Source organism: Sebastes fasciatus, chromosome 15 (genome assembly GCF_043250625.1).
Source record: "Sebastes fasciatus isolate fSebFas1 chromosome 15, fSebFas1.pri, whole genome shotgun sequence".
In the NCBI taxonomy this organism is placed as follows: Eukaryota; Metazoa; Chordata; class Actinopteri; order Perciformes; family Sebastidae; genus Sebastes; species Sebastes fasciatus.
In genome coordinates, this window is record NC_133809.1 from 14,815,253 (window position 1) to 14,826,794 (window position 11,542).

Below are 11,542 nucleotides of genomic sequence, written 5' to 3' on the forward strand. Positions count from 1 at the left end.
TTGTACAAAGTATTTCCTTTTATAATTGTAATATAACTTATTATTTTTGATGGAGCTTCCCAGCAAAAAGCATTTCACACGCTTGTACTTGTATAACCGGCGTGACAATAAACATCTTGAATCTTGAAATATCACAATATTGAAACACATGGGGGGATATTAGTAATTTTGTCTACTTTTCTTTCTGCTGTCTTTAGTAGACATGTGCTGTTTGTTGCCAGTGGGATTAAAATAAAGCCAAACATTTATTGCATGACAAATAATTTAGATAATTATTCATGTATTAGATTTGTATTGAATTCTGGGTTAAATAGGCCTTTAAAAGGAAATTATCATCACATTTAACTCATGATGTCTAATTATCTTTTGATATGTTGAGATACATTTTCTTCTTTTCCTGTACTGTTTCTTTTGTATGTATTTCATTGTTTTTATTGGATTGTTTTCCACTGTTTGGTTAGGTTTTTCTGCACATTTTGTTTGCTTCTTGTTGTTGTTTAACTTTTGTTGTATTTTTAAAATTATGTTAGTTTAGATCTTTCTTCCTTTTTTTGTTATAGTTTTTTTCTCCTGGGGTTGTGGGGAGGTCCTTTGTATAAGCCTGTGGCTTCTTGACCTCTCCTGACACATTTCTTGTTTGTTTTTTTCATTGACTGGACTTTGTGCAGTTTTATATATGTATATTATAAATATATATATTTATATATTGTTGTTTAACTTTTGTTGTATTTTTAAAATTATGTTAGTTTAGATCTTTCTTCCTTTTTTTTTATTTGTTTTGTGCACTTTTATATATGTGCAAATAAATAAATAAATAATTGTATTTCCTTTTTTTCTGTACTGTTCTTTGTATGTATTCCATTGTTTTTATTGGATTATTTCCCACTGTTTGGTTAGGTTTTTTTTCTGCACATTTTGTGTGCTTCTTGTTGTTGTTTAACTTTTGTTGTATTTTTAAAATTATGTTAGTTTAGATCTTTCTTCCTTTTTTTTTTATTTGTTTTGTGCACTTTTATATATGTGCAAATAAATAAATAAATAATTGTATTTCCTTTTTTTCTGTACTGTTCTTTTTATGTATTTCATTGTTTTTATTGGATTGTTTCCCACTGTTTGGTTAGGTTTTTCTGCACATTTTGTGTGCTTCTTGTTGTTGTTTAACTTTTGTTGTATTTTTAAAATTATGTTAGTTTAGATCTTTCTTCCTTTTTTTTTTATTTGTTTTGTGCACTTTTATATATGTGCAAATAAATAAATAAATAAAACTTTCAGTTCCTTTTCCCAATCAAGTGGCAGGTGTGTGTTTTCAAACGAGGGATGCTTGTGGGCGTGACTTTCCTTACGCATGAGCGTGATGACGTAAGCAATCATAGCAACCAGCATGGCGACGGAGAAGCTTTGCTCCACCGCTCATCTGCTTATCATAAGCTAACAGCTAGCAGAGACTTGTTTGTTACCTTTTATACGTTACGTTTCAGCGGTAAACATGTGTACAGCTGTAGTTCCTGGATTTATCCAAGCTTTGCCGTCGCTGGCCAAGAGTATCTCTGAGGAAAATGGGATACGATGAGTATAACATCACCATGGACTCGAGAATAGGTATGTAAATACTGTAAGCATTAGGCTAGCTGCTTGGCTAGTTAATCAGCATCAAATAGTGCTTAGGCAGCTATCTGCAGATAAAACTCACTAATGTGGCTTCAGGTTTATGCAGACAGTGGTCAGCCTTTTAATCAACTTGTTATACATAACCAAAACAGGGATGTTAGCAGCTTGTAACACGATGCTAGCTGAGGTTAGGTTACTTTATTTTGGTACATTAATATGATGAAGACATTATTGCCTTAGTTTCACAAAGGTATTCGTTTTTAACTGTACCATATGACCATTTATTACTGTAAACACCAACTATATTAACATTAAATGAACTCAAATCACTGTAAACTTGTCCTATAGTATGTTTTGCTCATTAACAAACTTTTTGAAAATGATTTATTTATTGTTTGCATCACATACTTGTTGATAAAACATCTGTCCTGAACTTACTCTAAAAAAAATAATGATATACTATTCCAATAATGACATACTAGAGCTAGGACATAAATGTATAAACACATTAAGATTACATTAGGATGAAGACGACATTATGCCTTAGTTTCACAAAGGTATTTGTTTTTTACTGTACCATATGACCATGTATTACTGTAAACACCAACTATATTAACATTGAAAAAGACTAATAAACTCAAATCACTGTAAACTTAATACTCCAATAGTATGTTTTGCTCATAAACAAACTTTTTGAAAATTATTTATTTATTGTTTGCATCACATACTTGTTGATAAAACATCTGTCCTGTAATAAATACATACTATATTATTAATATATTATTTCTTGATTTAATTTATTATTACTCTCGTATTTTTGTTATTATTGTTTTTTTTGTTATGTGTGTTTGTTTTTTGTTGTTGTTGATTTTTAACTCTATTCTTTCTTTTTATCATTATTATTATTATTATTTATTTTCTTAATTTTATTTCATTGTTGAAGTTGTTTTCTCTAGTGTACTTAATGAGTTTGTCTATAAGCTCATCTACTTAAAAATTGGTTTATAAACTATTGTAATTACGAACTGTACATTGCATATATGAAAACAACCTTGAAAAAATAAAGTATAAAAAGAAATAATTACATACTATACTAATAAAGACATACTAGAGCTAGGACAGAAATGTATAAACACATTAAGATTACATTAGGATGAAGACGACATTATGCTTTAGTTTCACAAAGGTATTCGTTTTTGACTGTACCATATGACCATTTATTACTGTAAACACCAACTATATTAACATTGAAAAAGACTAATAAACTCCAATCACTGTAAACTTAATACTCCAATAGTATGTTTTGCTCATAAACAAACTTTTTGAAAATTATTTATTTATTGTTTGCATCACATACTTGTTGATAAAACATCTGTCCTGAACTTACTTTAAAGCAAATAATTACATACTATATTATTAATATATTATTTTGTTGATTTAATTTATTATTACTCTCTTATTTTTGTGTTATTATTGTTTGTTTGTTTTGTTATGTGTGTGTTTTTTTTGTTGTTTTTTTTAACTCTATTCTTTCTTTTTATCATTATTATTATTATTATTTATTTTCTTAATTTTATTTCAATGTTGAAGTTGTTTTCTCTAGTGTACTTAATGAGTTTGTCTATAAGCTCATCTACCTAAAAATTGTTTTATAAACTATTGTAATTACGAACTGTACATTGCATATATGAAAACAACCTTGAAAAAATAAAGTATAACTATACTAATAATAACATACTTGAGCTAGAACATCAATTTATAAACACTAGATATTACCCTGATTAAAGGACTGCAAGATTATTTTCTATAATTAGTCAATGTAATGATACTCATATAATTACTCAAACGATATTTAAAGAAAAATATTTTGTATTGTTTAGTCAATAAATGTTATATGTAATGACACAAAGCATAAAGTGAGTCTTAAAATTGCGTATATATTTGACCAACATTAAAAAAACCTAGAAATGTATTCAGTTTACAAAAATATTTAAGCATTTATTAAAACTGTCATTGATAATTTGTCAGTTTATAAACCTATTAGATTACTATGGGAGTCAACATGTTCATATACATCTATGTTCATTTTAGGGAGTGTATCATCTGGAATGGGGTGCAGCCCTGGTGCAAGAGGTCAGACTTTAAAAAGCAGCCGTAAGTATTAATATGCACTAATATTACAATGAGAGATAAGTCAACTGAGTATTGGCCATTTGTAAGATAAGATACAAGCTTAATTTTACAGTGTATGATGTTCTCTGTCTTGTGTTTTTAGCTTTCTGCCCTCGCTCCTCCAGCAAGTTGACACAGTCAATCGTCAAAGACCACATGGTGTCTCATTACAAAAAGGTTTACTCAGCTAAAGGTGAGCTATATGGCAGGGATGCATTATGATCCTTACAGTTGACCAAACTAATTCAGCTCCTGCATTTATAATATCCTTATGTGTCGAAGTGGTTAGAACACGTGTCTCTGTTGCATAATAATCAGATTAATAATCTGTTGTGACTTACATCTGTGCCTTGTTCCGTAGCTGCCATTGATGCCTCAGTACCCAAAAGCTTGATACACAGTGTGAAATGTAAGTATCAAATAATAAATGACTAATTCAACTGGAAACACTTTTTCCGTGTTGTAATGAGTTTGTACCTTACATTTCTGGGCTCATTTTCTATGGGTAATATATTTCTAATTTTAGCACACCCACAGTGGTTTTTAATAGCATAATAGTTTAAATGCTGTCTAAATGTAACCAGTAACAGTCAGGTATTGATGTTTCCGTGGTAATCAGAATCAACGTTTTCTATTTGAACTCACCACTTTGCACCACCATTCAAATTGTTCCATGAATCATAATACAGGCAGAGGCCAATTACTGCACTGACGGTAACCTCAATAAGCAATAATGCAACTCATCCCATATGAGTACAGGATGCAACTCATCCTCATCTTTAATGGTAACAGTAATGCTCTCTGCTTAAGCCTGTGCTATCACATTTGCTCTCTTGACCCTCCCATAGTCTTTGCCTATTATAGACTATTTCCTGTATCTATTGACTTTTTCATTGCCTGTTTACAGACAATGATCAGATCAGACAGGAGCGGTTGAGGAAAGGGGGTCGTCCTCAGTCAGCCCACTCTCTCTCACAGAGGAATGGCATAGCCTCCTGCTCCTCAGCCCAGGTAAGAAATCAAGACCAGGGTCACTAGTGTGCTTCTCCTTGCTTCATATGATGCACACGTGTCTTATGCAGAAGCCATTACTAGAAAACTCCATGATCACAAGCGTTCAAAGGCTTTAAAGCAAAGCCTACAGTATATTATTTCAATGCAAACGTGTTTGCTTTTCAGAGTAGATTATCTGTGCAGTACGATGACAGCCACTACCTCTGCTCAAGGAGCTCCACGGTCTCCAGCCCGAGGTTCAACTCCTCCTTCCATGCCAAGGAGATTGTTTATCCATCGCAGAAAGTCGGTTCCCAGAACCATTCTCATCACATTCGCCCAGCGTCAGAAAGAATGTACCAAAGCCCGGAGGCACGCAGAAAGCAGTCGGCGTGTTCGCTGGGAGCTTTGGAAGATCAGAGTTGCTTCAAGACTTTCCAGGACCCCGTTCAGAAGACGTACAGCGGAGACCTGCTCCAGAAACATTCACAGCGCTTTACCAAAGACAAACCGTTCACCCCTAAGACACTGAAATCAGAGAAGAGTTCATACCTGTCACAATATCGCTACTACAGAGCACCACGGAGGAAACCTACTCAGGATGGCACCAACTCAAGATTGATGCGACAGGAGACATATCATGGAAGGTACTCAGCAAACATCTTTCAAAGGATGCATCTTTCAAAGGAAAGCAATAGATATGTCTTAATATCTCAACTATATTTACTTATACTCATCTATTTATATAACAACTCTCTTAACAAGTGCAACACGTGTTTCTAATATGTTAAAAAATAACTTGATTTCTATCTTTTTTTTATGCAGCACAAAAACCAAGGAATGCACACAGGAATTTTATGAGCCATCTCAGGTAATTTTGAGGATTTAATTATTATTTACAGTATTACCCACACTGACCAAACCGGATGACATTCTGTGGCACAGTATCCAAGTAAAGACTGAAAAATAGAGGGGTATAATTATTTGTTGCTCAATGTCAGTAGTCCTTGTGTGGTTTATTGTCCCTTCAAACCATAAAGAACTGAAGTGTTTACAGCAACATTAAGCATTTGATCACCAGACAGCCTTGACAATATTGAATATGCCTCCTCATTTCACCGTCCTGTTGCTTTACAGGGATCTAATACAGAGCATGAGTGGTCTGAAGATGAATTCAATGGCACATATCTCTCAGCATCTAGACAACTGAGTCAAGCAAACAAGAGCAGAGACCAGGATTTCTTTGACTCCTTGTCCAGGTAAAATCATGAAGTGAAAATACTATGTTGCATTACAAGCATAATGTCCTGTGTGATGTTCTAGATAAATTTGAATCTCCTGTTTTAGGGTCTCACAAGAAGGTGGGAAGTCTACCTTTATGAGGAGTGTATCTGCAGAGTAAGTTCTCTTTGATAATGTCTAATAATCCTTATACAGCTTTCAATGTATATAGTAGAAAGCTATTGCTTTATGTATGACGATTTGACAGTATGGTGCTCTTGTGAATCTTAAGTACCATCTAAAATAATATCTGTACTGTTGTTCAACAGGGAAGAAGAATTAATGTACCTCGAGTTCATTTCAGCTGTAACGGAGGATATATTGTCAAGGGGGCACATCTCTGACAGGTTTGTCATTTTTTCTGTGACTATTTTCGATGAACTACAAAGACTACTGTCTATGCTTTATGTTAGCTCACAGATATTTACAGCATATGTGCAGCCTGGATGCCACTTTGTTAATAGCGATACGTGTCTCATAATGAGTGTTAAACAGTGGCTAGTGTGTGTTACTACCTCCAGAGTCATTGTCTGTGTCTATGTCCTCTGCAAGGCTCCTAGATCGGGTGATAAAGCGCCATATTGACATGAACCGGCATCAGCTTGATGTGGTGAGTATAGAACTTCATGCAGAATACCAAATATGTTAAGCAAGTTCTTGTTTAAGTGTTTGGGTTAAAGGTTGTCACAAAGGACTCTTCAATTTCTTCTCATGCATCTGATTGCATTGTTTGTTTTTAGGGTAAAATGCGCCACCTTCTGGAAGTACTACGTAAAGATTTTGAAGAGCCAACCAACATATCCACCTCCGGTACAGAGCTCAAAAAAAAGGAGAGTGATCTGCTTGATTCATTCCTACCACATCTGGAATCCAGGGGTAAACAAGTTAAGACCAAAAAGGACAATGACCTGTTCCCTTATGCGTCGCCTATTAAATACTGTGATTCGTCAGATTATGCTGATCCCCTTTTGGTGTCTACACCCTTATGCTCTCCTGAGACGACCGCTGCCTCTCCAACTAAAACAAATGAAAAGGACGGAGAGGAAGACAATCAGGAGAGGGGCATTAGCTCTCCTTGGCTCAGTGAGCATTTTTCTGATAATACAAGAATGGGTGAAGGGGACCATAAAAATCAGGTAGGCACAGCTGAGACGGACAAAGAAGTCAGCAATGAAAACCAGGAATACACCACTATAACCAGCGACAAAGAATGTCATCAAGACCAAGCTGAAGTCAGTTATGATGGACAATCTAAAGAGCTTGACGATCTGGGGACACATTTGTCAGAGTCGCTTCACGTGTCCAACAATGTGGAGACTGCCACTGAGCAACATGCAAACACAGTCGCCTCCATCAGTGACGACGAGTTCTGAGTTTTGCTGCAGGAATTGAATGTCCTTTAATATTTTTGTTACCAAGTGAGTGTTTTTTTTCCAGAGTGAAATGTAGCCTGACATTTTTGAAAGTATAGTTTTGTAAATGTGTTTTAACACTGGTTGTTTTCCATGTTTTAAAAGCCGCACTGATATGGTGTTGTAGTTCTATCCTGCTTTTTAAAATCTTTTTACAAAAGCACAATGACATTTTCACATAAGCAAACAGGGTTTTGTGAGCACACCAGAGACTTGAATGTCTCATTTGGGATATTGTAAAGTGAGCACATACTGCCCGTAGTGAACTATTGCCCCATAGTAACTAGAATGATTAGCACATTTGCAAAGGATAGTCCATAGCACCCCACTGATGTCAGATGTGTGGAATTAGTGGCGTCCTCTAGTCTGAGTGGTTTGCAGAGAGTGTGCCCAGTCAGTGTTAAATATAGTGTAGCTGCAGTTTTCATTTTCAGATTTCTAGAAAAAACACTTTTGTTGTAAAGAAACGGTTACATTTTTCTGTGTGTTTGACTTGACATTATGCCTCTGAGATGTAGCTACTAGAAGTTGACCGTCACCAGAAAGTGTCTTTACAATTGCAATAAATTTTCTATTCTTCTGATTCTTGTATGCAGGCATCTGATTATTAAGACTATATTAGAAACTGGTTTATTATTCAACCTGCAACCAGCAACAACAACAGTGCAAATCTTCCAAAAGTGCCAGAAAGAATTTCTAATGATAGACAGTGAATATACAGTAGACCATATCCTATACTATAGGGTACGCAACTGACTCTGTAACAATCAAGATGATGATGATGTTGTGTGCAATGGTTTGCTGACAGAGGTTATGTGAAGGGTGAAGATGCATCGTTCAAACTGTAATTTCCACAATCTTTGGAGCAGTTTCAGCACCTATATAGACACACATATAAACATTCAAACATGGCTTACAGCATCAATATGAGTAAGTATGAGAAAAATAAAGTGTTTTTTGAACATTAAAGCATGTAAACATGTTCTAGTAGAAACCCAAAATATAAGTATGAACCTGAAAATGTCCCCTTTAAAATCATGTTAAAAAACACACACACTCCATATTTCAACAATAATTAGCAGTATTTTTGTTTGTTTGCTCTCTCTTTTGACATGGCATCGCAGGGTAGACACAGGTGCAATTGATGAAATTAATTAAGGTTTCGTTTTTATTTAGTGTGTCACAGCCGGTCCAGTGAGCCAGCATGCACAATACCAGGGCCCTGGCCCACCTCAATGGATCAGGGCCATAACTAGTGTTATTAATTACACCTGTGTTTACCCTGTAATGACATGTCAAGGTGGCTGCTGTGAAAGGGGACAGCTTTTATGTGAAGTTTTGTGTGCTTGTGGACAGAAAATCCAAGTGAAAATTGGTTTAACTAATCAGCTCTTTAAAAAAAAAGAGTAAAAATCAGTGCATGATAACAAGGCATTTCATCAAAAACAATCACAGAATGGTTATTTTTGATGAAATGCCTTGTGATTGTGCTGCAAACCAATTTCCCCATGGGGACAAATCAAGTAACTATGTATTATTCATTTTTACATGACTCAGTGGTAGAAGGGTGTAGGTCTGTGTTGTGAATATCACCCCTTTTTTTTCACCCTCTCTGGCCAGATGGAGCAGATGTGTCTGCATATCCTGCAGCGCACAGTGCATGGAGAAGTGCAGGCTACACTTCATTTTGTAAGAAGTAGCTGTGGAACTGAAACACCATCTTGCCCAGTATTACAGAGGGAAGAGAAGAAATAAGAAGTCAGAGAACATTGTTTATAGCCAACTGGTACTGCATTTGTGTTGTGATGATATCTTAACTATGGATTCACTGGCTATTCCATTTAGTCTCTTTCATTTTTCTCTTTAAGTATTCTCTTTTTAATGTTTTTCAACCACATTATATTCTTAGCAGCTACAATGATCCAATCTTCCTTCAGGGACAAATTTAAAGCCAAATTGGTGACTCAGTAGAGGCTAATTAAAAACAAAAATAAGACGGTGTTGCAAACAAAAACCTTAACTTTGTCAAACTCTAAGGAGGTTTCTGCTCCACTTGTCAGGAAACTGAACATTCTTTCAGTTTATGACATACATATTTATCAGATATGTGTGTTTATATATAAATATATGTTCTTGCCTTCTTCTTTACCATCATCGTTTAGCAACTTCTTTAAATCTAATTCTCAAATTCATTCACATAATACTAGACAGGTTAATCATCTTCACCTGCCTTTTCACAAAACAAAACATGGCCAGTACTCCCTCAGATATTGTGGTGTACAAATATGGAACACCAAAATACACGTTATCAAGAGGTCGTTATCCTTAGAACATTTTAAAAAAGAAATTATCACATTTAATTCATGATGTCTAATTATCTTTTGATATATTTAGATATATTTTCTTTTCTTCTGTACTGTTTTTCGTATGTATTTCATTGTTTTTATTGGAGTCAAATTCCTTGTATAAAAAATAATAATTAAAAAAAAAACTTATTCTGATAAATTGTCAATTTTTAAAAAAAAAAAAAAAATTTATTTATTTTTTATTTTATTTCATTTATTTGCACATTTGTCTATATGCAAGTCAAGGGTATGTATTTCATTGTTTTTTTATTGGATTGTTTTCCCACTGTTTGGTTAGGGTTTCTCTGCACATTTGGTGTGCTTCTTGTTGTTGTTTAACTTTTGTTGAATTTTTAAAATTATGTTAGTTTAGATCTTTCTTCCTTTTTTTTGTTATTTGTTTTTTTCTCCTGGTGTTGGGGGGAGGTCCTTTTTTGACCTCTCCTGACACATTTCTTGTTTTTTTTTCATTGACTGGATTTTCTGCAGTTTTATATATGTGCAAATAAATTTTAAAAAATGATTTTGACTTTACAGCTGTTTCTGTAAACCTGAACAAAGTTGTCAAAAAATTCTGTGTTTGCGATTACAGCTGTCAGTCAATGTAAAAAGGTAAACAGAGAGGTCAGCAGCAGCAGCAGCAGCAGGCCAGCTGTCCCATTTCTGGCATTTTCACCGCTCGGCATTCCAGCTGTCTGATGTCATGGCTCTGAAAACCAACCGTGTATCCCTCCGCCACGGAAGGCACTACAATGCATTTCGGAAGCGTCTGCCACACAAAAATACCGCAAACCATATTTTTTTGTGTGCAATTATTGAAAAGTCTGAGTAAATTCCAATGTTATTCGGCGATTTTTCAAGTGCTGAAGCACAGTTATTAGAGCTATATATACAGAGCCGCTGCGGATGTAGACAGGAATACGCTTGTTGCTCTTCCAATCCCAGGAAGCGAAACAACGCTTGGAACTTGAGTGAACTAGTGATGGGAATTCAGGCTCTTTTTAGTGAGCCGGATCATTTGGCTCAGCTCACCAAGAAGAGCCGGCTCTTTCGGCTCCCAAACGGTTCTTCATTTTACCACTTCTGCCTTTTATAATTCAGCCAAATTTAGCGCTGTTTTGACCTTTAATTAGTATGTGTGCACATAAATCACTTAAATTATTCAATTTAATTATACTAAACCTTATAATTTTCCAGAATACCATAATTTAACATGCTGCTTCGTTTCCAACTGTTACTCATCTTGTCTGCTATTCGCGCACCACACTCCTCTCTCTCTTTCTCTCCTCCGCTCCCTCCTGCTCTGTACCTGTAGACCGTCAGCGCGCCGCGCAACCCCCGCCCCACCCTGCTTGATGGTACGATCCTTGTCTGTCATCACCTGATTGGTCGCACGGACGTCATTAACACAACATTCAGTCACAGTCAGTGCATGGAGTGCCTGTGGCACGGAGAACATCGTCCTATCATTCTGCCTTGAATTAAAGGGACTGTTTGTAACTTTCAGAAATGCTTGTTAACAGCGACACCTGTGGCCGTTAAGTCAACGAAAGTCAGCGTCGGGCTCGAGCTTGCTTGCTCTAAATAGACATGAACGAGCATCGCTCAAAACAGTGAGGCGACACACGTCAGCTAAAACCACAATACCACTCTATATTTCACCTGCTTGGCAGTAATGTTAGCTGACCAGACGAAGGTCTCTCCATGAATCAATGCTGATCCTAGTGTCGG

At 35.5% G+C, this 11,542-nt stretch overlaps 1 protein-coding gene across 1 annotated transcript; it reads left to right on the top strand.

The window, feature by feature from the left end:
* Positions 1 to 1,352: 1,352 nt before the first annotated feature.
* On the top strand, positions 1,353 to 8,049 carry spata7 (spermatogenesis associated 7). The gene is made up of 12 exons (XM_074660995.1): positions 1,353 to 1,599; positions 3,700 to 3,762; positions 3,884 to 3,973; positions 4,142 to 4,189; positions 4,688 to 4,791; positions 4,960 to 5,420; positions 5,599 to 5,644; positions 5,911 to 6,032; positions 6,121 to 6,171; positions 6,324 to 6,401; positions 6,607 to 6,664; positions 6,795 to 8,049. Exons 1-12 carry the CDS (start codon positions 1,557 to 1,559, stop codon positions 7,425 to 7,427), a joined length of 1,797 nt encoding a protein of 598 aa, XP_074517096.1. The 5' UTR covers positions 1,353 to 1,556; the 3' UTR covers positions 7,428 to 8,049.
* Positions 8,050 to 11,542: the final 3,493 nt, after the last annotated feature.

Excerpts from the sequence above, each read along its gene's own strand:
- spata7 (XM_074660995.1), top strand. The coding sequence starts at position 1,557 with ATGGGATACGATGAGTATAACATCACCATGGACTCGAGAATAG. Across the intron at positions 4,190-4,687 it reads CTTGATACACAGTGTGAAAT|ACAATGATCAGATCAGACAG; the intron begins GTAAGTATCAAA and ends GCCTGTTTACAG. Across the intron at positions 4,792-4,959 it reads CCTCCTGCTCCTCAGCCCAG|AGTAGATTATCTGTGCAGTA; the intron begins GTAAGAAATCAA and ends TTTGCTTTTCAG.